This window comes from Glandiceps talaboti, chromosome 5, assembly GCF_964340395.1.
Source record: "Glandiceps talaboti chromosome 5, keGlaTala1.1, whole genome shotgun sequence".
Lineage (NCBI taxonomy): Eukaryota > Metazoa > Hemichordata > Enteropneusta > Spengelidae > Glandiceps > Glandiceps talaboti.
Window position 1 is genome coordinate 1113857 of NC_135553.1, and position 27432 is coordinate 1141288.

The following is a 27432-nucleotide window of genomic DNA, read 5'->3' on the forward strand; positions in this document are numbered from 1 at the left end:
AGTAATTTGATCAAACTACTATCAGACAGACAGACAGACAGACAGACAGACAGACAGACAGACAGACAGACAGACAGACAGACAGACAGACAGACAGACAGACAGACAGACAGACTGCCAGCCATCTGCCGTAGCAATTCTCGCAAACCAGACCATATTTTCTTCTCTTACAGACCGCAATAATAAATCTTGGATTGTGCCGTAGGAGAGGCTGTTACGACGATGTGTATGAAGTTGAAGCGCCGGGTATTACGCCCTCTATCAGCAACGTTACTACTGCCACTGATCTCGCCTCGTCTTTGCTCATATAATGATATATCAAAGAGTTTCCATCTAATCGCTTCATGAACTACGTCACAGGTAGAAACAATTTATTCGGGGATACTTTAATAATTGAATCATGAGTATTCTAAGCTTATGATGATGATTATAGAAATAAGTTTAAAACAAATTCGTAATTATAAATAAAAATATGAAGCAAGAAAACATCATGTTTTCATCACTACTAAGGGCACGACCCCTCTGTCATTTCTATACAGATAGGTCCTTAATTAGCTTTGTTAAGGGGGATCATCGGTGATTATTTTACTGACAGATATAACCATAGACATCTATGATATAACTATAGTTGAGAAGAGTCGCGCAGTACAGACTAGTCTCGGTTACCCAGCCTCTTGCCCCCACTAGCAGGGCCTAGGGGGCAACTGGCCGATAGGCCGGGTATCACAGGCCGACACGAAGTACTGCTTCTTTCACGTGTTGGGGCGCCTTCAATCATCGATTAACCCGACCACAACACTGAACAAGACACGGGCACCTGAATCGATCTGTATAGTATGTATGGTTTTTTAAATGTATAGTTATAAAGTAGATATACATATTGATTCAAGTGTTTGTGGAACAAAGACGAATATATCTTACAACACGTTGTACCTTGGAGTTATATCTTATACGTGTTATACTAGTTTATAGTACGCTAAGCCCGAGTAAAATTTTATAGACTTGATTATTTTGTCACTTGATTTATCTTTGTACGTTGACTAGACTAAACAACAGTTGTGCTGAATACAGTAAGGATTGATGCTAGCTCAGATAAAACCAACTTTTTTTTGTCAATTTTATGCGTGAAGTAACATGTATAAGACTCGTGGTTTATGTTGCCACGCCATGTTACATTGACTTGTAGAACTGAAATTTCTCTTCATTATTGTTAGATGCTAACATGTCCAATTATATAATATAATAATATCTATAGACTACAGGGGGCGTGTACTAGTACCGGGGGTGCATGTACTATAGTGTTGACTTCAACCGCAACCAGTAAATAACCAGAATAAGATATATATATATATATCAAACACTTCGAGTCTCGCCTAGAGCGTTACCGTTATCCATTACTAGGTCAGCATTTAGTCTAGTTCCTATACGGTACGAGTGGATGCGATCGTATAATTCGTATCGTATAGGAACTAGACCAGGTCAGCATAATTTATCTAATATGTATCTATTGAAACAAGTAGTTCCCTGTCGTCATCTTTAGTAGATGATCGTAGATGACTAATACACAGGGGCACGTGTTATTGCTTAGATTGCCGTTTTCTTAGGAAAATATCGTACGAATCCTGCTCTTTTCTCCTTACAGGAATATATAGTAAGTTGTTATATTTAGTTTGTAGACCTGGAAAACAACAATCTATGAAATATTACACGCCCCTATGCACAGTGATGATATCGTCACTAGTAGCATTCACTATAGAATAGAATCTTTATTGCATCCGTTAAGAAGACAACATTTCTTCATTTGATTTTCTGCAATAAGTGTTTGGTGCTAAAACAAACTAGTAAATATATAAACTAGGTTTGTACGAAAGTGTAAACACTCAAATTAGGTAAAACAGGAAGTCATGACTCATTATCAGAAGTTCTTTGTTGGTGGGAATTTCATTACGCTAGGTATAGTCAGTACATGCGCAGACTCACAATGGTCAATTATGTCAAATGTATCCTTCCAACGAGAAATTGATAGGTAAAGTAAAGAAAAGTACAGAAAAAAAAAATAAAAATAAAAACTGGGTGGGTTGGGGTGGAATAGTGTAGACGCTAACGTTGGATTTACAAGACTTAGTTTCGTAATAACGCTTACTATTAAAAGTAAGTGTCTCGGAACATTGGTCAAGCCACAGATAAGGAAAATAGTGGTCACTCAAACCGACAATTTGAGTCACCTGGTACATGTATTTGTTAAAGTCTAGTTCCCGACGACCTTGTTTCGATTTTACACTACGTTATCCTCACACATTTTACATTTGGGCACAGTATGACTAACCTACTACAAGTTATGAAACTGATATATCATATATGTAAAATGATATTGCTCATAGCTTCATATAATTACAGAACGAAAGAAGAAGCCAACATGTGTGTTGCCATGGTCACGACCCTTGTGTTCACTTGTTTTTGTGAAATTGTATACCGAATCACATTTTTTGTAATTTTGTTATTTTTAGTTTGTTGACTTTTGTTTACTCAAATCATTTCCAACATGTTGTATTATGTAGGTCGCTCTGACTAGAGAAGGAATCCGAATAAATCATATAATGGTTTGATGGGAGCACAATTTGTGCAATTATCATTGCAAACAACAGGTAACACATCCGTTTATTCACCTCACTCGGCCCCCCCCCCTCTCTCTCTCTCTCTCTCTCTCTCTCTCTCTCTCTCTCTCTCTCTCTCTCTCTCTCTCTCTCTCTCTCTCTCTCTCTCTCTCTCTCTCTCTCTCTCTCTCTCTCTCTCTCTCTCTCTCTTACTTATTCTCCTATTTCAATATACTATAGGGTATTTGGATATTTTATTTATGTTTGTTTGTTTTCTAGGGTTTGACATTTTATGAATTCGGGCATTTTTATCCTATCTACAATTCTGCATGTCGGTAATTAATTACATGTAACGGTCACTCAGTGTACGATTAATATTGCCTGTCAAAGATAATGACTCGAAACCGAGAAAAGATTACATCTATAAATATTATCAAAAATCAGCGGTTGAAGATTGAATAATTCCAGGCAGTCTGAAAACCACCAGGCCTTACTGGATCTCGCTTCGTAACAGACATTCATATAAATCGTATGGGGAAGAGTCGTGAAAGAAAGAAAGTAATTGTCCTGATTACATATAAGTTTCCTGACATCTCAATCCACCCACTTCAACATGATATAGTTTGCGCGGGTGGGTTCATTGCACTCTTAACGGGCGGACATGAATGTTTCAACCCGTATAACTTTTTTCTGTAGATGAATTCACATTTTTTTTGCTACATTCATTAAATTTAAATTGCCCATGACTATGGTACGTAAGTTTGAATTTTTTCTTGGCAAATATACGAGAGTATTTTTTTTTTACACAACCAAGTTGCTTGTCTACCTTGTCTACTCCCCCTGTCTGTAAATGGAATGTTCAAAGACGTCGCGAGACCCCGGAAGTGGACTAATACACGTGTAAACACGCCAACGTCAACATTCCGCAAGGAAACTCCACAGTGGGCTCGTCAACCCATGACTCATTGTATGGTAGTGCCAAAGACTGGCTGAAGTTTCCTGTATTCGCAACCAGAATATCAAAGACTGTGGCAGGGACATGGCTGGCAAAGAGTCGTGTTTAAGTTTATACCCTTACAATGGCGATGGCCAGGACGAAGCGTTGACATTCGATGTTGGTGAGAAGATAGTCGTTTTGGAAAAACCAGACGATGGCGGTTGGTGGAAGGGTCACAAACAGGGAGGACTAGTGAAAGGGTGGTTTCCAGCATCGTACGTCAAACTTGAGGTAAAAAGACACCCTTACAATTTCAAACATTTCAACTCTCTCTTACTTCTTCCATTAAGTTTAACTATACCAGAAGGACTTTTATTTTTTTGTAACGTTTAATTTGCTCTTGTTTCTTCATTAAACATGCACGTTAACTTTTGCATGATTCATGAGGTACAACCCAGTACTACATGGCGGACGCCGGAAATCTGTCAAGCGTACAATCACCCTGGTTTGGTAAGAAGTTGAGAATGTGGTAATTATAACATGGCATCAAAGATTACGGAATAGGTCGAAAGATCGACATAATAAATGTCAGACGAAAGTCAAAAGTCTACCGTCCAAATTACATGTAACAGTTTAATTTCAACGACATTCCTTTAGTAGAAAGAGTTACGTAACAAATGAAGTCCTAAATGAATAACAACAAGTGTCATGTCAGTTACCCATGTAACAAATAAATGTCAGTGAAATATACATTAAATCGTAGACAGACCAGTCAGACAGTTAGTTAGTTCACTACGTTAATATGGGAAAATCAATGATGATAATGCTAGATTTATCTAGTAACGATTGATGTGTTGTTCCTCCATATCCGGGACAAACTAGACTTTTAAGAAGTCAAATTTCTACCTTCTATTTTTACCCCGAGGTCAACCTAGCACTTGTACAACACACAAAGACTTCAAATTCATACATTGAATGGTAGGACTTTCAAGGTGACCGGACCCATATCTGTTTAAAGTTTTTATTCACGGCCACTGCAATTTGATATTGTTGTGTACTCTCTTTAAAGGGTCAAACATTGCCCCAAGGAACACACAGCTATTAGGGGTTGCAATTGAATATGTCTCACTCTCTGACAGTAATCTGCATATATATCTAAACACATAACATAGACTATTAGGTACACAGAAGTCTTATCAACACCTGTTGCTAATGCCATTATTTAATTATCTAATTTGCATATGTAATTGATTTATCAAATTGATTATAGCCCTTTAATGATATTATTCAAATTAACACTTACATTAGAATTTGTATTCACATGTTACTGTAGAAATATAGCCAACTTTTGAGGAAGATATCTTGTGATCATGTATTAATAAGTTGTCACTAGCTTGATGTTATATATATGCAAATTAGGTAATTAATATGCAAAACATATATGCTTCTGACAATCTGAACTCAAAGACCCTGGAATACATTCATAATATGAAAACACAAGTTATATGAAAGGCGGGCATCTTCATATTTGCATCTATTTCTCTGATTTATCACTTATTGGTAGTTTTATGCCATTATATTTGAATATGCATGATTTGTTTCATACATTATACATATCTGAATTTGCATACCATTTGCATTTGTCATATGTATATTTGGACCTACATCAAGGACATAACATCTTGAAACATATTTTTACAATTAGTCTATCTTGATGACATGATAGTCATATTTAAGACATCAAGTATGTATGGATGTACTGAGATGCTAACCATTACTGAGTGATTACTTGTAAATGAAGCAAACGTAAACACAGTATTCATGTGTTGAAGATTGAGATATTGATTTCCTAGTACATGTAATTGTAATAAATCATGATTTAGAGGAAGTTTGAACCTTTTATAACTTCAGTTTATAATAATCAAATGAAAATTTAATAGCAAAATGTATGTGTGCTAACCAATACAAATTTCAATAGAACATTATCGAATATACAAGAAATTATTGAACTTTGTCAATTAAATGACTTTTGCCTTGTTATGTAAAAAAATATCAGTATTGTCATTACCATAAATGCATAGTTTTAGCTTAAAATCATGTTTTTTTCCAACTTGTACTTTTTTTGTGTGCAAACAAATGAATGCTGTGTTTATGCATGAATTAGCAATACAGAGAACATCCAATGCTAGGAGTGTCAATTAAGACTAGAATGTGTTAAATGTGATGTCATCAACAATAGTTTGCAAATAAACCCTTGCAGGAAATACTCCTGCAGAAAGCAGTTTATCATTACAGTGTACAGAAGTCAGAAAAAAGTCTGACTGAAGTTTAGTTTAATGCAATGTTCTTTCTACCTCTTTTGTAGACTTCAAGCCCAAGAGTTGGAAGAGCCACTATTAATTTACCCAATGATTGGGAAATGTACCAATCACCGGAAGGGAAACCATACTATGTAAACAGAAGTACCAGAGAAACGAGATGGGATATACCTGATGGTACACAGACAGTACCACTATCACCACCACCACCATCACCATCACCATCACCTCTACCATCAACAACCCAACAAAGCAATGGAGGTTAGAAACTATCATTTCTGCTATAGATTTTATTTTCACACACCTACCAGTATTTATTGTAATACAAACATGAAAACAAACTGTCATCAAAAATCAATATAAACAAAACAGCAAAACTGACAGTTACACTGTCAGTTTTATATAATTACAGTTATTTGTGATATTAGAATTGAAAGCAATGCAACACTGTCAGGGAATAATAGTAAATGTGTATAAAGTTGTTAGTATTAGATAGAAATATCAAGATTGGTCAGAATAGTAATGCTGTGTATTAGAGGAATTATTGAAGTTTGATTGTTGTTTACATGACTGTTTACCAAATATTGTATATTTAATGAAGTTCTTGCATTGTACTACAATGTAATATTAACAACCAATCATTGTACTTGTACTAGAATACAAACAGAATAAGTACAATGTAATATTAACAACCAATCATTGTACTTGTACTAGAATACAAACAGAATAAGTACAATGTAATATTAACAACCAATCATTGTACTTGTACTAGAATACAAACAGAATAAGTACAATGTAATATTAACAACCAATCATTGTACTTGTACTAGAATACAAACAGAATAAGTACAATGTACGTGTATATTAGAAACCAATCATTGTACTTGTACTAGAATACAAACAGAATACATGGAATAAGTACAATGTATATTAAAACCAACCAAATTAAAGATAGCAAACCAAGTAACAGCCTCTCAATTCAGAAATTTCCTCCTGGAAGTATTTTCCTTTCAGTATGAATGGTTTATTTCCTGTAATAAGACCCTTTCATCAATGCTGGAGATATTTAAAACTCATATTCCATATTTCAAGTATATATTACTCATGAACAAGTTTAAATGAATCTCTTCCTCAAATATCAAGTTAGATATGAAATGGTAGATACTTAGGAGTATACATCACTTTATTTAAGTTGATTAAAAATGAAATTCTTACAGCCTAGATTAGCTAAGTAGTTTTATTTAAGTCATAACATGGTTCAAAATTGCCTGTTATTTTCTGTAAACTTTTCATTGCGACATTATAGTATGTTATTCTACTTCCTTGAGTGGTGTGATCCAACTATGGAGTATATGACACATAAAATGAGGAATGCCATTACTTGACAGTTTGTCATGTGCATGTATTCATCATACAGCAGTATAAACATACTATGAGACATTTTTGCTATGTATCAGTATCAAAACATTGAATAAATAATGCATAACTAAACTATTTGTTTTTCCTAACAGTCTTGCAACCATATCCAAACTTAAGTTATAACATCCCATACGTAAGAGGTCATCACTTGTTTTGCCCCCATTTTGAACAAAAATGGAGAACTCTTTACCCACGATCTCAGTGTCTGATTTCTTATAATGTTTGTATCTTGATTTTTGTTTCCAGAAAATGAACCACTCAGGGTGTTTTGTTTTCAAGATATGGCACAACTGGCATTGTGTTTTCTTTCAGTAAGGATGTCTGCCATCTTGGGGACTTAGATGTTGAACTTGATGTTGTAATAACTATAAGTGTAGGAAATGACATAGGGGTTGGGTAGTGGGTAGCAGGAAGTTTGTATTCTTGATGTAAGCTGTAATGCTGTAATGATAATTGGAAGTTCAATTAAGGAGTCAGTAAAATCAACTGTGAAGTGATTCATTATGTTTGATTACTTCTCCTTCAAGAACAACCCATGGAAGTTGTAGATTTGTATTAGACCTGTTGTACATAGAAATAGGAAAATTTCACACACACAAAAATGAAAACACAATAACAGATTTTCAACAGGATATGAAATCTAAATTAAGCTTTTAAGTCAACATTGTTGAGGGACTTATGTCACCAAGTTATTTACTTTAATTATCAAGCCAAATGAGCAATGACTCAATAATGAGATTGTTGACATTGTGTTGTATAGCTATTGAATTTCCTACTAACTACTTCACCTGTCTGTCTGCAAGGCTAACTTTGTCAGGCCTTTGTTTACTCTTTATATGACATAAGCAATTGATTATCTGATGCATTTTATTTAACTATTTGTATTCTCTATGAAATTCATGAAATCATTCTTGGTAATGTACCATTCAATACATAAATATCAGTACATTCATTGAATTTACTGGAATGGAAAAATAATGAAATTGGATTTTTTTTTCCTTCTGTCCTCTCTTTTTGTGAGCGTCTTATAGTTTGTATACATTATTTTTTGTCAAAATTTGAATAAAATTTGTTAAAGAGAGAAAAAAAATATTGAAAATTAAAAGTAGGTACATCAAGTTTTACACTAGTTGGTCTCCTGTCAGTCTCCTGGCTGAATCTGTGACTGCACTCTAGTAAGTAAACAAGTATAGTAGAGTCACAAATTCAGCCAATAAACAGGCTAGCTTTACACAATATACCATGAACTACAACACATAGCTTGAAATCTGAATCCATGCAGTTAGGAGTTTCTTCTGTCTTTGAGGAAATGTTGTTGTCTTTGAGTGGGGTTAACTCTCAGTGATTTAGTTTCTCTTTATTTATGTGAGTGATGAATAATGTTGATATAGAGTTCTATTAATAATAAATCACTGCCAGTGTTAAAATTTATACAACAACAAAGTAATTTATCTGTTGTTTCTCTCATTCATCAAAGTTACACAACATCTGGAACTTTTGAAGGGAAACCTTAAATATTTCAGACACAGAGTTACATTTTCCTTTTCCCATTTTCCATATTATTGATGCATGATGAAGAGAATGGGGATAAGAGGGTGTGTGTGTGTGTGTGTGTGTGTGTGTGTGTGGTGGGGGGGGGGTGGGTTGGAATGGTTGATTGAGGACATTATAGTATCAAATTATTTTTCTCTGTTATTTCAGTAAAACTGAAAAGGAATTTGAAGGATTTTAATATGGTCTTTTTAAGGAAAATTCTGTTTACATGATTCTATTTTACAAGTTGAGTGAACTCGGACAGATTAATGAATTGAAAACTAGAAACATGTTGATGAGATGTTTTTGTTGACCCTGACACAACATTGCTGATATACCAACTGGTATGTACAATGAATAGTTCTATTTTAAACACCAACAATATAGTGAATGACTATATCTGATTTATGATTAGATGCAGCACCAAAGGATCAAGAAACCAATGGTTCAGCACCAACTGTAAATGATTCCAAGGCATCACCACCACCATCACCAGCACTGATTGAGGTACCACCAGAGGAGACAAAACAGCCTGCGCCAGCCAACACTGTCATTGTTAAACAGAGACAGTTTGTAGTAAGTGTCTATTAATGTTCCTGCACATTGTTACCTCAGTCTTGTAAATCAATAAGAGAGACCTTAAGATCTTAAGTCTCAATCAATAGTCCTCTTTCAAATCTCCACTTTGCTTTGCATTAGGATTATTCATTCAGACATTAATAGTGAAAGTGCTGTAGTCTGATTATAGGATTGTAATTCTTAGAGTACAGCTATACAGGCATGTATTGTATCAGTATAAGTACAAGGATAAACATCCATTGAATAAATATAAAAGTTTCGATATTAATATACATGTTTTCTCAGCAATCTACACTGCATTCACTTTCTTAAGTTTAAAGATGGTGTTCTCAGCAATCTAACCTGCATTCACTTTCTTAAGTTTAAAGATGGCGTTCTCAGCAATGTAACCTGCATTCACTTTCTTAAGTTTAAAGATGGTGTTCTCAGCAATGTAACCTGCATTCACTTTCTTAAGTTTAAAGATGGTATTCTCAGCAATCTAACCTGCATTCAATTTCTTAAGTTTAAAGATGGTGTTCTCAGCAATCTAACCTGCATTCACTTTCTTAAGTTTAAAGATGGCGTTCTCAGCAGTCTAACCTGCATTCACTTTCTTAAGTTTAAAGATGGCGTTCTCAGTGATGTGACCTGCATTCACTTTCTTAAGTTTAAAGATGGCGTTCTCAGTGATGTGACCTGCATTCACTTTCTGGTCTTCACATAATTATACAGTTATACACCAGTAAGGTTGAAGCAGTTGACACTACTTGAAAGATAATTGTTACCATGAGGAATAAAATACTGACAAATTGTCAATCCAATGTAATCTAATCTTTATACCTGTCAGCAAAAATGACTTCAGTATTTCACCAATATCTGGAAAAATACATAATATAGTCAGTGGACCCTGACAATTTGAATGGCACATAAAAAATAATCAATCCTTGTAATGTGAAAACAAACCATGAGACAGCTGATCTTAGAGATCAGCTGTTTTACATAATTCAACCAGAGGACAGTAATGTGATTTATTTCATAGACAAGAAAATACCAATGGATCGCCTATTAGGTCCTCTACTATGCTGTTTTCATTTCTTTGAAAGACATTTCTCTAAACATTTCTCGTTTTCTTTTCTTTTGAAACATATTAACCCAACCAATAGTATACTAAACCCCAAAATTTGATGTAAACTGATAATAATCATATGAATGTATGCAAGTCCAGAAGTAACATCAAGATGTCACAAAAAATTGCAAGAAAACAAAAATTTTTGAACAAATGTAGAGAAGTGCTTGGTACTGATATAGATCATCCATTCAAAGTACAGTATTCTCTTAGGACAAGTTGTAGATCATGACATAATGGTAGAAATAAGACATCACAAATTACCCTTTGACTGTGACAAGATGACCCAAGGTTTAACCTTGTAATGCAACAGAGTATGACCCCCTACAGTAGATTTTCCATCTCTTTGTATAGCAGAACACCAGAAATCCTACTACAACATTTATCTATTCAATAGCTTGTGTAATGTAATTACAGGGAAGTTCACTTTATATTCATTTATCATATTTGACTGTCTTTATCAAAGCTGACAAGAGCACACACACACAGTTAGACAGGAGTCAAATTTGTTTAGTTTCATTAACTGATTGTAATGTCTGTTATTGTTTACAATTATTGAAATGTTTACTTCTTCTTATTTACAGGTCAATAATATAACATTTCCTCACCCGGACACATTGAAGGAACAAAGTCTACTGAAACCAGATGAATGCAGTTACTGTGATTACTTCTGGGTAAGAAAAAAACATCTAATTTTAATAAATAGATAAATAAATGAGTAAATAGATGAATTTTAGATGTATGATATAATGGTTTATTTAGCTGTTGTAAGCCACAGACTCAAAATAAAAAAAAATTCTATGTTTTGTATTTTAGGTCAATGATGTAAATTTCAAACGTACAAACAATTAAAAAGACAGAAAGAAAAAGATTATAAAAGTCCAGTGATGTGTTTCAGTCGTGGAATTGTTCCCAAATTCATAACTATAACTTAGGATCAGCAAGTACATGTAGTAAAAGGATAAACTGCATACGAGATGATGTATAGAGTAAAACTGGAACATAGACTTTATTTAGTGTTAGCCAGGAATTTGGCCTTAAGGTCTCACTCCAAAGCCATAACCACAATGGGCTAGCTGAACTATAGAAGAGATTTAACTGAACTTTATACCCTTTCATTAAATTTTAGTAAGTAATCAGTATTTGGATCTTAGCAATACAAATGTGACTGGACAATTTCCTTGTACTTATCTACTTCCTGATTGAGTAAGTCAGACAGAAATAGATATAACCAGGACCTTTTGGTAATTAGAATAGACATTACCAGGACCCTGTGTGATTGATTGTGTGTGTGAATGTATGTGATTCTTGTCATGTGCCATTGAATCAATCAGATTACACTATACCATTACAAAGCTGAATTATGTCATGGCTGATATCCAATCAAATAGGCTATTACAAAGCTAAATTATGTCATGACTGCTATCCAATCAGATATGCTATACTATTGCAAAGATGACTTATGTCACACCTGATATCCAATCAGATTGATTATTCATTGTGAAGCTGAATTATGCTAATGAGTAATGTTGATATCTTAGTCTGTGTAGATAGCCATTAGAAAAGCAAATAGACCTTTTTATAACAAACTTGTTAAGTAGATATGTCTGTAATTGTGTGTGTGTTTATGATAAGGTCAGTCTCATGCAGGCAACAGTTATTTATCAAAGGAACAATACAGTCCTTAGTTTCGTTACATGTACAGTAATTCATAGACAGTGGACACTGTCTATAATAACGGGATTTTTTTTTGATTTCTGTCCACAGCTTTAGATAAAACAGCTACAGAAAAATCAGTTATCTTAGAAGCTATTTTAGGCAAAGTTTTAAAGCATAGCAAGTCATCACAAGTTACTGACATATCTTTCTTTGTCTTATCTGACAAATGATTCAATAACAATATTTTATTAAAAAATAGCATATATGGTATCCATGCCATCCTGTGATATATTACTTTATGAGGAAAAGATAAGAAATATTCTGTAGTTCACGATGTTCCGGATAACCATGATATGATATATGCTATGTAGGAAAGTGCAGATTCCAGATCAAACTAAAATTACTTCCTTCTCTCATTTGTTTATTTACATACATTTGTAATAACTTTTGAAGGATCAATCTACAAGTTGGTATCATCAAGTAAAATTATGTAAGCAGCGAGCTTTCTAAAACATTTTTGTTGACTGTTGACTGTGCTCCCATGGTCAACATATTGTTTTCAAGTCACAAGATGCTTTAGGTACTACTAGCAAGGAAGTTCATGTCTTAGATCCAAGTAATGGGCTTTGTAAGTAATTTAAGTATTTGAAGTATCAAAATATATGACTCTCATAACACATTGAGTGAAGAATTTCCTCTCTGTTGAAATGAACTTCTCAAATTCCTCATAGTTCAAATTGATAATTGACAAAGTGATCATAAAAATTAAGAGTGTATGTTATTTTTATACAATAATAAGGGGAATTATTCTTGGCCATGTTCATTGTCTGTACTGTGTGCTCATCATTATAGAATTTTCAGACTACGAGTCTACGTAAGATTAATCATCAACATTTTATGAAAGCAGCCATTATTTGATAGTTTCACTATGGTTTTATGATTAATTACCCTTATTTTGAGACATTGCTAAGAAGGGACTGTTGTGTTGTTGTGTTATACATGTAACCCATACACCTAATGGAACATCTATATTTGGTCTTTAAATAAATAACCTTAATATAACCTTCTGACAGGTCACAGCTTGTAAAAAATAAATGTGTACAAAAGGTACCAGTATATTGTCAGCTAATTTGATTAACAGATGTATGTAAATGTGGAATAAAATTGCAGGTTTACAGTATCACTTCTACACTAGGGAAATACAAATATTCAAGCAACAGTTGAAAATTGGTTTTGACTTAACTTAAAATTATGCTTTAATGTCTCTTTTTAAGGATAGTAGAAGTGACTGAAAATAAAGATACAAATAAAACAAACTTTCAAAAACAGTTTATGTGGCCAAATATGAAATACTTTGTTTGTAAAACATAGAAATTATTAGTTCTTGTATCAGACCAAGTGTTCTAGTTACTTATGACTCAGACCACTAGTGGTGTAAGCTTAGGAGTAATGTTTAATCTGTTCAGGTCTACAGACTTTGTCAAACTCTCTATTTAGTGCCAGTTAATGGAAAGTTTGACAAAACCTGTCGACCTGAATAGGTCAAATGTTACTAGAAGTAACTAGAACCCTTGGTCATGGCATGGTACAAGCACTATTAATTACTGTGTGTACAGTTCAAAATCACAACTTTCAATCTTTCTGATGGTTTCATAGAGATTACTCTCAATTGTTAGATTTACATATAGCTTCAATATGCAAATTGTAATTATAACACTCAGAAATTATTGTCCTTGTACACCTTTTTACATGTGATTATTTCTACAAATGCAGAACTGGTTGGATATCAAGGTAGTTCTGTTTACAGTACTAATTTATGACTTTTAGATAACTTTATGGCCGACATGCATAGTGAACATTTCACATGGTACTTACTGCTTATCATCATCACTTTATAGCTAGTACATTGGCACAGCCACTGTATTTTCACTGAGTTAGTGTCAAGTTTTGACAGTGGTGTGTGTGCAATTTAGTATTATTAAACCTTGATTCATAATATTCATTTTTGCAGACTTGGGTTACAAACCTCATATTTATAAAGACATCATATTTAGATTTTACATACAGCATCGCCTGTGACACTGATGTTTGTAATAATATTATGTAAATTATAAACTCATAATATCTGCAATAAATCCTGATTTTTGTACTTTTTCTCCACCAGCTTGAACATAATTATCTTAAAATGAGTTAGCAAAAGGGAAAATTGGCAAAAAAAAAAGGAAAAAAGGCCATAAAAACTTAACAATTTGAATTTATCATTGAAGTGCATTAATATTGCTGCATATATATCTATAAAGAGAGAAAGTAAATTATAAAAGCATGGAAGAATAAATATCTACTAATACTGCAGGTTTGTCCAATTAGACTATTTAAATGACATTGAATTAGAAAAATCTCTTTAGAAACAAACAAAATTAAAAGGCCAGTTTTTGATATATATACTTGTGTAAGGACTTTATCAGTTTTAGCGATTGTCCTATCCAGTAGGTGCTATTTATAGAACTTGTGTCATCTCTAAATAATGTCACATATATATTAAACTTCTAAACTTAGAAAACGAAATCATGATTAGATCTTTAGCTGGACAAGTAAGGAAAGTCATGTAGCCAGCAAGTCATGTTCAGCTCCATAGATGGACTAAAGGACCCCCTGTCGTGGGAAAATCTTTTATAAAATATGTGGCCTGTTAAACTAGCAGATACAGGCAGCTTATGGGAAAACTTTGCCCAGTGTTAACGGTGTACATTCTGCACTGTCATTATAATGTTTGCAGGGCAATATATTTGTACTATGAACAGCTGGTGCAAATTATCTCATAAATTAGTCTGTCTGGGAATGAAAGGGAAACTGTGTATAGGAATTAGTTCAACTCAAGTTACTTAAAACTCTCCATTACATGTAAAGTACCAGTAATGATGATCTGTAAATGGACTCCAAAACTAATCATTCTTTTGCCCCTGTCAAAGATTAAATGCCCTTTCATAGACTACATCATACATGTATCTCCTGTTATGCCATGGTAAGAAATTAGAGTACCCGGTCCAGAACAATATATAATGAAGTTCTGTGTTAGGATAATATGGTTAAGTAGATTCATACATAGATATGCATGGATGTATTGATCAAATCATTTTATCAACACAAAGAAATTATAGATTTATTCTGAAGTAGGTTTGTAAATTGCACTCAAAATTCACTCATTTCTAGGAATTTCTCAGAGTGAATTCAGGACACTTTCCATATACTGATATTAACATATATAAAGTGTATACTAGTATTATGAAATTCTTTTTAAGCACGTGTATAAGTGTACCTGTTCTGATAGAATAAATCTACTGATCAGGTGATGTATCTACTGGTATATATTATAGCTCAGTTGAATTCCTGTAGTTAAGAAAGAAAAAGCCGCAATTATAATTTTTGAGTTTAAAACAAAAGACCTTTCTATTATATTCAGTCTTCAGGTTGAATGACTATAGGGCCTTGGTGTTTTATGCTTTCTATTATATGTCCATGTAAGTTACTGTAATATCAAATTAGTATATAGCTTCAGACTGTCAAAATTTTGTATTGTAATTTCCTTTTCATTTATTGATTCCCATAGGCTGATAAGAATGAACAAAGTGGTTTCAACTTTTTAACAGATAAACACCATCTAGGCAAATCTTTATCCAAAGAAATGGCTGAATTCTTTAAAGAAAGGTAAGTCTGACATCATTATCAATTATTATATAATAAAGTTAGACCATATAGTAACAAAATTTGTGTGTCATAATATATTTGACTTCATAGTACCAGCTACCATGATAGCATTAAATATTCTGGGAGATATGCCACACATATTAGAGGCTTTGTATAATGCTTTACACACATATATAGAAAGATTTAGGAAAGGAAAGATTTCTTCAGACTTCTAAGTCGATAGTTTCATAACCTGCGTTTTATTTATTGTTTTGTTTATCCTATTTTCAGGGCAGCAGTAGAGGAAAATTACGCTAAGAGTTTACAAAAGTTATCACAAAGTCAGTTAGGATCAAAAGAAGGAGGGTAAATATGATTTAATATTGACTGACTATAGTCGTCAATGCCTTTGTATTATTGCTGTCATTGTTATTGTTACAACCTTGAAGTTGAATGTGATATTTTTAGTTTATTTTACATAAACAGACCGAAACACATTCTTTTGTGTGTGTTTTTTAGTTTATTGACTTTTCAGCAAATGATCACAAAAGTCACAAAAGAATACAGGTACAATAGGAGATGGAAGAAAATTAATGGTAAATTTTCACTGAAATATAATTAACATTGAAGGGCTAACATAAACTGATAGTTAACATTGAAGGGCTAACATAAACTGACAGATTTGCCATAGTTTGAAGTTTGCTCAATCACTCACTGTCCTAGTCTGTTGACAGTCTATCACTGTCCCTGCTTAGTGTGTGAGAGATTTATAAAATGACAAATTGTTTAGTCTTGGGTTGATAATGTAAATACCTGGCACACTATTACTTTTCTCTATTGCCACCCTAAAGCCATCACTAAACTGGTCATGTGACACCATAAGAAAATGACCAAAGGGAATTTTTTTTTTACTGTAGTATTGGGCATTTGATCCAATTGTCTTGTTATGGTTAACTTAAGGGAACAGTAATCAAATACACATAATAGGGTATAGGTTCATTAGACCAAGCCATTGTAAAACCACAACAATAGCTATTGTTTGGTCACTTTAAAGAATTAATGCCAAACAAAACAATGACGGAAAGGAAAGGAAGAGAAAATCCTTACAAAAAAACATGTTTGAAATGTCAACCCTATTTTTTCTTTTATCATGTGTGTATCATATTTGCATATCAAAAGCCAATTTTGTATTGTGTTGTGTTGTTGTTATAAGCTATTAGCAGCAATGATAAACATGGAAACAAAGGGAATGGTTATCAAGGCAAATATTGGACCATGAATACAAATATCGTCAATATTTGATTTCAAAACTTGTAGTTTTGAAGGTTATTATTAAGAACAGCAACATTCAGGGAGGAAGTAAACAACCCAAATATTCCACTGTTATCAACATTCAGGGAGGAATTTAAACACCCCAAATATTCTTCTGTTATAACTTGTTGATTTCTAAATAGAAGTAATGCAATGCATCAGTAACTTGATTTGCATATTTGCTGCATGACATAACACAAACCATAGTGTCAACAAGTAGTCTACATATCAACAAGAAAACAAAATGTCACAAGAGATAAATTATATTCTCCAATACTTACAAAGACTTTTTTTTTTGTTGAAATAAGGAAAGAATTTTTTTCCCTATGATTTTTAGGCCTTAAAAAGATTTGACATCAGACACCAATTAAAAGTGTTTAATCTGGTACATTATAAAACGAGCCATGCTTATTTATTACTAAATTGCTATATTATTTATTTATTTATTTATTTATTTATTTATTTATTAAGCCTCCACTAGAAGAGAAATTAGATAATAACTAAAATGGACATAGACATAGTATTGTTGTTTCTTGGAATTTTAATACTTAGGACAGCTATAATTTGTTTTCTTGAATGATTTTGCCTCATATTATTTATTGTTTTATTATCATGTATGTATAAGTTTTATTTATTTGTTCCTTTTTTGTTGTGTTTCGTGTTTTAATTTATTCAGCTCCCTAAGTGATGCTTGGAAAAAAATAAAGCTGAGTCTGGCAGAGGAAGCTGAAATCCATCAACAATTTGCTGCCAAGATTAGAGAAGAAATTGAAAAACCGTTGTTAGCATATAAAGATTCTCTTAAGAAAGAAATCAAGAAAGTATGTTTAATGGTTTAATGGTGAATTCTGAAATTTAGTTAAAAGTTGATTCCTTGAATATTAACAACTGATTATCCAGCTTTTCTAAATGCATGTTGTATTAATTAAAATAATACCTTTAAAGTGGCCATATGGATGAGAATTTGGTATTTATTTTTGGATTTTTATTTATGTGAAATAATGTGAAAGAACATATACCAAGTCCATGTTCATAACTCAATACATTGCAAAAAGATGAAAAAAGTGTAAAAAGTTTGTTATTGTACGTACAATAACAAACATTTTACACATTGTTTAATGTTTTACCATTTATTGAGATGTGAGCATGGACTTGGTATTTGTTATTTCACATTATTTCTTCAAGTAGAAAAACATAGTGAAACTGTTTTATCAAATAAAAATCCAAAAATAAATACCAAATTCTCATCCATATAGCCACTTTAAGTATGATCAAGCTGTTTGTTGCAAGTTTAATTGATTGGAGGGTCTTGTGATCATGGTTATATAACCTAATTCATAGTGTCTAGGGAAATGTCCCCTGGAAATCTAACTATAGGTAATGACACAACCTTAATGACTTAATTATAAGTAATTGGTTGGGATCAGGTTCTGTTGTGATTAATGTTGACCACCCTGACTTTTGTTTTTGACACAGATGGAACAGCAAACGGCTGAAGAAAGAAAGCAGTTGACAGCCAAGATGCAAGTCATTGAAAAAGCTAAATTAAAATTAGAAGAAAAACGAAAGGATATGGAATTCAAACAAGTCAGTCCACAAGCAAGTAGGGTAAGTGAAAATGAACACATTGTGATGACTTCTTGTAGTATGAATACAGAATAGACATGTACTATGGTCTAGCATTTAGAGATCTTTTATATGTTATTATTTGCATTGTGTGCATCTTTTGTCTGTCATTTGTTGTGAAACTGTAAACATGGCCGCTGGTTTATTCATCCCTGACTTGACCTTTAACCCTAAGCACTGGGTAGATAAATGGGGACAATGTGTAGCTGTCTGAAACTTCCACATCTGATAGGAAAGTACACACAACTATACTGTATTATTTATAATTATATGTGATACAGACAACATATGTCAGTGTTTTCTAGCAAATCTGAATGAATCTTTCAACAAGTTTACACTGACCCATGTAAGACATCATGTGACATTTCAAAATTTATGCCATTGATACGACCTATGACCTATTACTCTGCAATTGCCAAGTTTGATCTATCTTATTTGCATGGCACTATTTAGTGTAATACTTCTAATAATACATACTCCTAACTTTAGACCATCTTGCTGTAATTTTAAGATTCCAGTACAAAATAAGTTTATTTGTTTGAACTGTTTCAGATTGAGAGTATGACTCACTTTCCACCAGTAAGGAATTTTCAAATGAACTCCAAGTTCTTGGCGTGTCACTTTTGATTTCACTTACATTTCATCACTTTGAAAAAAATTACATCGAAAGTATTAAAGATTATGTGAATCATAGACATATTTTCTACTAAACTCCAAGTTATTGAAACATCACTTGAGATTTTCGTTCACATTTCATAATTTTTGAAAAGAATTCTATTGAAAAGTAAAAGTATATTGATTGGCTTAATTTCTTTGATATGTTTCAGGCCGACGAAGAAAAAGCAACAAAGAAAACTATTCAAGCAGGTATGAAAATTTACCGAGCTTCTTGTACGATATTTAAAACGACATATAAAGTGTAGACTTGAAACATCTGACTGATGTATGTTTTTAAGAATGTGAATGAATGAATGAATGGATGGATGAATGAAAAATGAAATTTATTTGACAAGATAACAAAAATAAGCTGCACTTTTCAAAGAAACAAGTGATACAAATATACAAACTGAATACCAAAGAAATACACAATTGTTATCTGATGTGGCCCATGGCAATAGATCAGCGGAACTAGTCTTGTCCATGCCCCCTACATTTTTCTAGACCAATCAAATAATATATTCCAGAGTGTGCATCCCATAATATATATCGTGTCAATGTTGGCAAGCTAATTGTCAACTTGTGTTCAATAAGATAATCACTTCTCGTTCAGACTTGTGAATATGCCAAGTTTTGGTTTTGTTAACGTGAGTTTATATATAGGATGTAACTGTATATGTTTACTTTGTCTTTTATCAGGGGAAGAGTTGAATAAAGCAGTAGACAACTACAACACAGTGCAGGACCAATGGTTTCAAGATATAATCACTTTAACATTGGTATGTATTACAGAAAGGAAACAAATTTTGTATTTGGTAAATCTTGACAGTGAAATATTATTTTAATCAAACAAGCTTATACAGTGTTAGAAATAATGCTGATATTGTTGTGAATTTTACATTAGAAGCCTGTCAAAGTGTCCAAGTGAAATATTATACAATATGACAATTCAGTCAGAGTGTTATCACCAGTACTTTGCACCAGACTAAAATTTAGTTGTGAATGATTTAGATATAAATATTACTGTATCCAAGTTGCTGGTTGATGATAGTGGTGCCTTGATTTCTTTTTGGCCAAACTTACACAAGATCCTGTAATGAATATCATCTTTACAACACCCTCTATGTCTCCTAAACTTATATTACCAATTGTAAACATGGTATTGAATGTTAAACTACCACTACCCAGAGCTAGTTTTTCCATAGACCCTACATTATAGAATTGTGATATACATATAGATGACTTGAAAACAAAGCAGACATTTAATAAACAGTCAATGTTTTTGAAATTTGAGTCAAAATCTTACACATTTGACATTTCATCCTGTCCGTGCAGTAAGGTGTTATCTGCTGTACAGTTGTATAGGGGATATGACCTTACTGCATTGATGTGACGATTTATGTTTGATAACAAATTAAAGGAGACGTTTGACAAACAGTCAATGTTTTTGAAACCAGATTCAAAATCTTACACACCACTCCATTTTAACATCAATTTTTGAATAAAGTCTTGTGTTGAGTATTACTTTTCTCCATTTTTGCAATTCCCAGGAGTCCATATTATTGAAATTGGAAGACTAGTATACTGTCATGGATTTCTCCATCCTTCCCCATGTATATCGATATTTTACAATAGTTCATACAACTGTCATTCTATGATAAAGTTATGTACCTCCTTCTCTAAACCTAGTGTTGTCTCTCCTATGCAGGAATTAGAAAAAATGGAACTGAATAGGATAAACATGGTAAGAACACAATATGATAAGTACTATCAGTTGCGGAATAACAGGGATACACAAAGTCAAAAGGTAAGTTAACAATCATTGGAAATCTTACCTATGTCACTCTGTAAATCACACCTATGTCTGATTGTCTCATGGGACTCAGCAGAAAAGTGTATTGAATGGTTGGACAATGAATTTTCATGTTTTCACTGAAGGTTAGAAGCTTTTAGGGTCATGGAAGTTCAAGAAAATGCCTTTATTTCATGGAATGGTGTCCCGCTATGATTAGAGTAGTACCTGAACTTTTTTCATTACAAAGAGCACCATATGGTGAAACAGACAACCTCCTTGGTCAGCCATCCTAACATAAACTATCTGTTTGCTACATTGTCCTGGTTGCTCATTTCTGTCACATTCATTTTGTCGTAATGTTATACTACCCACTCTGAATTCTCAGTGAACTGAATATTGTCATCAATGTGAGGGTTGGAAAAATCTGTTTATTGAATGTATTACTTCTCAGGTCAGTGAAACACCAAACTGTAAAAAGTTTCATATCAAATGCTAGTCTTTGGATACTAGTGGATGTATTCAAATTAAAAGTGTTTTTGGACCCAGTGGCCCCACATTAATGTAGTATTCCATTTCTGTTGATATCCTTATATACAATTTTCTCATTTACATGTATGTTGCAATTAATTGGCCCTCTGTCATTAGATGTGAATAATAATTATGCACAATTAATCAACAGGCAACCATTCACAAATTTACCTATTGATATAATTAACTACAATACTTTACCTCACTTCAAATTTAAAATAATGTAATTCATACACTGTGCCACTTCTGTGTTCAGGTTTAATGAGTTCACAAAGTAATTACCTATCAATCATAATTAGACATGGTTGAGTTAGTCAGTCACATGACATAGACCCTGTCACTCTAGGGTGAATATGGTCATGTATGTAATTAGATAGACATCAGGCAGTCACTGACTAATTGAGCAGATATTACAATATGCCAATAATTATGATTGATAATGCATAAATTTGGGTAATTACTTTTATAGCTGAATTTCAATATGCTTTTAAATGTCACCACCATTTCAAGTTGATCATTTGCATAATGTAAATTGTGTATTACATGTATATATCTAAAGACCTGGCCTTGTTTTATGGCAAATATGCAGAATTTTCATTGCATTGTGACCTGGAGAATATTTTCAAAACTGTTCTCTGTTTGGATTTCTCCTCACATTTTTTGAAAATAAATTATGTTAGGAATTCCAATTCATTCACCAAGTACAAAATATTTGTAATGAATTACTATACATGTTATTTATGATAACCATTTGTTTATCAGCTATTTTTTAATGGAAATATTGAGTTTAATTACAAGAATTTAACAAGGATATATTATTTGATCAGAAGGATGTCCTGAATAATAAATAGAATGTGGAAGTATTCATGATCATACAATGGCCACATTTTTCATGATTAAACATGTCAAATATATTTTGTACTGGGTATCTCAGGTATAATTAGTTAGACTCATTTACTTTCTGTGATATTGCCTTTTACTGTACATCTGTGATATTGAATGTGTTATGAATATTTGCAACTTTTACCTAAAGGAAATCAATATCACTGAACAGATCCATAAAATATAATTACTAAAAAAATAGTAAAACCTAGTGTTATGGCTGAACAAGAAAGAAAATGTCATATTATGACAGGCAATATTAAGTTCCATATTGAAACATGTAATACAATATTATTTTAACATCATGGATTAAGGAATTTTACTTTCTTAAAGATAATTGTTGGAGATAAATTCTCTTCAAATTTGTCAAAAAAGGAATTAGATTACTGCTTACCTAAGACTTCCGTATCGGGGATCCATCTCAGCAAATTTGTCACTGACTTGGGTGGTGTAAATGACAGTGAGACAGGTACAAAGGGTTTCTAGTGATTATTGACTAAACAGTTGCAAATAGTCTGCACTCTCTGTCAAACAACTATACTGTATGTTCATGCAATAATTTTACTGGTACATCGATTTGTGATAATAGTTCTGAGAGCACTGCATGATGGGAGAGTTTCAGCACACCTGTCATTTTAGAATGGCCTGCCTTTATTTCATGATGAAGCTATATCATAATCATCACGGGGTCCAAGTTATTTATGTACCCATAAAGTGTCAACCACTCCAAGAAATAACCCCAAGTGCATTTAACTAAAAACACATAAAAGGTGATAAATACTGAATCAGTCTTCTTCTTGGACAATGTCACATTCATCAGTAATAAGGATTATATGATAAATAGAAAGTAACTTACATCGTTGAGGCTCTAAGTTCTTCTTCCATCGCGTGTCAAATGGTCCGTGTTCAAGTTATAAAGTCCAGTGTCTACTAAATAAACTTAATAATCATGTTATGTAATCAAAATAGGATTAAAGTATGTTTGAGGGTTGTCTAAGTAAGATTGACTTGGTATTTGCACAGACAAGTAAGCTTACTTGTTTGTGGTATACAGTGGGGACATTACTTAGGGTGTGTAGACAGATATTGTTCAAATGAAAATGATCGCATCATCTAGTAGGCAGTAAACATTCAAAAAATATATGTAAATATCCCTAGCAACCATGACCACACCCATAGCAACAGCCAAAACGGTGGTGTATTTCACAAAGGTAACACCAGTTATTCTGAGATTCGTGAACAAACATTCAAAAAGTGTATGCAATGATGCCTAGATGCCCATGGCAACAGCCAAATGATCACATATATTGCAAAGATAACAACAAAGATCAATAGACAAATGAATAAACATTCAAAAAATGTATGTAAATGTACCTAGCAACAAGACCATGCCCATAGCAACAGCCTTAATGATCACGTATATTGCAAAGATAACAACAGGAATGACCAGACAAATGAATAAACATTTTAAAAGTGTATGCAAATATACCTTGCTTGTATAATATAGAGTACTTTCAGTGTAACCTGTGGGAAATTTAATATGCTATGAGAGATGCCATAAAATACTTCATTGACAGTAATAATGTACAGATAATATTTACATACCAGCATTTTAGTCTGAATTTTAATCAACATTAATTTATTTTCACAATTGAAGTCTTGACGTTGCAACACACATTTCACTTAGAGGGACAAATTGATGAGTGGGTTATTTTGAAGCATGGGAGTTCAGGCTATTCATGAACAATACAATCATTCTTTAGAGTCACCATGACTTGTTTAATGTGAATGAAAAAAAATAAATCAATTAAGCCTGAGTGACCTAGATTGCTAAATGATTGGTATGACACACTTTGACAATTCTTTTCATACTTTCCTGTTTTCAACAGATCCTACAGGTTGTACATACTTTCATAGACAAAATAGACGCAGTCATCGACAAGGAAAACTTTGTAAGGAGTCATGCTACTGGAAAATTAAGACCAGTTCACCTGGAGATACGATAGCAAGCAATCAGGCAGTGTGAAAACTTGATCATATGTATGGAATAAATATAACTAGTCCAATTAGAGAATGCTAGCAAACAGCAAGACAGTGTGAAGACTTTGTATGGAATCATACTAAGGGGAACAGTTTTATCAGTTCACTTAGAAAATGCTAGCAACCGGCAAGACAGTGTGAAGACTTTATATGAAATCATACTAAGGGGAAAAGTATTATCAGTTCACTTAGAGAATGCTAGCAACCGGCAATACAGTGTGAAGACTTTATATGAAATCATACTAAGGGGAAAAGTATTATCAGTTCACTTAGAGAATGATAGCAACCGGCAAGACAGTGTGAAGACTTTGTATGACATCATACTAAGGGGAAAAGTAAAAGCAGCAATCTACTGATGTGTTAGCACAAGTTGAAGCACACAGGCAGTGTGCAGTGCATCTGAAGTCATTTACTACACAAAGTGCCTGTGATTTCTTGTGGCAGAAGTTTCACCACTATTCAGCAATATTTATTGAGAATATAAAGTTTTATCAGTATAAGGTGCTTTAATAATTGCTAACAGTTGACATCTTTTAACATCATTTTGTGAAAATTTTCAGTTCAGTACATTTACTGGATAACAACATTTTATTCATGTTGAATATCTATATGTATCTAATCAATTATGCTGTTGGATGGATAGGGGAGTGGTTATGAAGTGGGCATGCTGTAGGATGGATAGGGGCGTGATTATGAGGTGGGGCATGCTGTTGGATGGATAGGGTGATTATTAGGGGGCATGCTGTTGGATAGATGGGGGGGGCCTACTGTGGGATGGATGGATGGGATGATTATGAGGAGGCATGCTGTTGGATGGTTGGGGTAATTATGAGGAGGCATGCTGTTGGATGGATGGATGGATGGATGGATGGTTGGGGTGATTATAAGGGGGTATAGTGTTGGATGGTTGGGGTGATTATGAAGGGGCATGCTGTGGGATGGATGGACGGAGTGATTATGAGGGGGGGGGGAGGCATGCGATACATATATTAGGACACAAAAGTAGATGTTAAACATAACCTTGAATTGATTGTAGATATATACACATGCAATATTATAAGAGGAAATCTGATATTTTCTTTTCTATAGCATACCTGAACTTAGAGTTTAGGAATGTAGTAAACATAGAGAAATATTTCTCTGTTTGTTTATCAGTCTACATGTATCTGTGTGTATATTTTTAGTTATTTTATGGTAACGTTTATGATAAGGAGTGTAGTAACAATACAGTAACCAGTGCAAGGGAACAGTAACTGTACAGTAACCAGTGCAAGGGAAGAGTAACTGTACAGTAACCAGTGCAAGGGAAGAGTAACTGTACAGTAACCAGTGAAAGGGAACAGTAACTGTACAGTAACCAGTGCAAGGGAACAGTAACTGTACAGTAACCAGTGCAAGGGAACAGTAACTGTACAGTAACCAGTGCAAGGGAACAGTAACTGTACAGTAACCAGTGAAAGGGAACAGTAACTGTACAGTAACCAGTGAAAGGGAACAGTAACTGTAATGCCATCAGTAGTTCAGATATTAGTTTTCTCACAACTTTTATAATTAGATATAGTTATACACTTCATCACTTCATTTGTTAGTCTGAATAGATGATCACATTAATTGGACATAATCTCTAAGATTTTTCCTTCTCAACAAATTAAACTTCATATATTTGGTAGAAAAATTTCAAATTATAATGTTGATTTCCTTTTTAACTTTTCACAGTAAGGGTTTATCATTATTTTGATGAAATCATGGTAGCAGGAAATAGTTATGATATGATCTGAATAGTATGAACCAATTAGTGCACTGATTTATACCATCTTGCCTTGAAAACAATTTTGCCAAATTTGTATTTTTAAGCAGAATATGAGTTGATTAATTTGACAAAAGGCAAGTCCTTCTATTTACATCTAGTATAGTTGATGTATGTTACATTTTATCTGTACTTGTCAATTTACTTCAACAAAGTTGATGTTATATTCATAGCATACATAGAAATAAACCATTTACATTATAACTTGCAAAAATTGCAAGGCTGGGGATATTCTGTTGATAACAAGGAGTTGAGAGTAAAGTTACCAGAGGATTAATATACAACATCACAAGTATCGCCACCAGAGGGAGCTATTTACAGTGGAATCGATTTGGCAATATGTGTGCGTGTGTATATATGTTGTTTGTATATATAGTTTTTATTTCGTTAGTATACAGGCGATAGTTATCCACGAGTTTAAAATGGCATTTCAGTTATACATACATGCACATTTGTTTGTTTGTTTGTTTGTTTGTTTGTAACACATGGTTCGCAAGAAGAACATGCATAACATCACAGATACTTTTTATCGGAGATATGTTTCAGATTATAATGTGAAGGAGGTAAAATTACATTTATTGATGAACACAGCAGGATTGTGATTGACGATGTGTATTCATTTTACATAAGTGTTAAAAATGTAAACTTTGGACTGATACTTTGACGACAGTGGTGAGAATTGTCTGACAATTGGACTTGTAGCATAGCAACTTTCGTCACCACTGCGACCACGTGAGGTCGCCTGTTCAAAATACTAGTTACCCAGCTGTTATGGCAACCTCAAGCCGGAAAGCGCAAACGTGGTGTGACACCTCACAAATTTCAGTATGTCAGTTGTTCCTTGAGAATATCGACCTCCTGTGTATTTCCGTAGATCGGAAATAGTGCTATCTGATCGATGACTAAATTGTATCAAGCACACAGACGATCCAAGGCGCCGGATCCCTAGAATAAG

General features: G+C 33.4%; 2 protein-coding genes across 4 annotated transcripts in view; one reads left to right on the forward strand and one right to left on the reverse strand.

Moving 5' to 3' along the window:
- Nucleotides 1-23155, reverse strand: part of LOC144434800 (aquaporin-8-like) — a 35313-nt gene extending 12158 nt beyond the window's left edge. The window contains exon 1 of the mRNA XM_078123303.1: nucleotides 23025-23155. Coding sequence (XP_077979429.1) covers nucleotides 23025-23050 — 26 coding nt within the window. The 5' untranslated portion in view covers nucleotides 23051-23155. The remainder of the gene's footprint in view (nucleotides 1-23024) is intronic.
- Nucleotides 3521-26681, forward strand: LOC144434799 (growth arrest-specific protein 7-like). Of its 3 annotated transcripts, none has more exons than XR_013480860.1 (13): nucleotides 3521-3822; nucleotides 5897-6110; nucleotides 9217-9377; nucleotides 11073-11162; nucleotides 15755-15852; nucleotides 16123-16197; nucleotides 17819-17963; nucleotides 18619-18750; nucleotides 19596-19635; nucleotides 20125-20204; nucleotides 21134-21232; nucleotides 24520-25407; nucleotides 25472-26681. XR_013480860.1 is itself a non-coding variant. In XM_078123301.1 (12 exons), the coding sequence occupies exons 1-12, from the start codon at nucleotides 3634-3636 to the stop codon at nucleotides 24634-24636; spliced, it is 1440 nt and encodes a 479-aa protein (XP_077979427.1). In that variant the 5' UTR covers nucleotides 3521-3633; the 3' UTR covers nucleotides 24637-26681. The 3 variants fall into 3 exon arrangements, 1 of the variants encoding a protein (XP_077979427.1); XR_013480861.1 differs by having other exon boundaries at nucleotides 24520-25328; nucleotides 25368-26681; XM_078123301.1 differs by having other exon boundaries at nucleotides 24520-26681.
- Nucleotides 26682-27432: the final 751 nt, after the last annotated feature.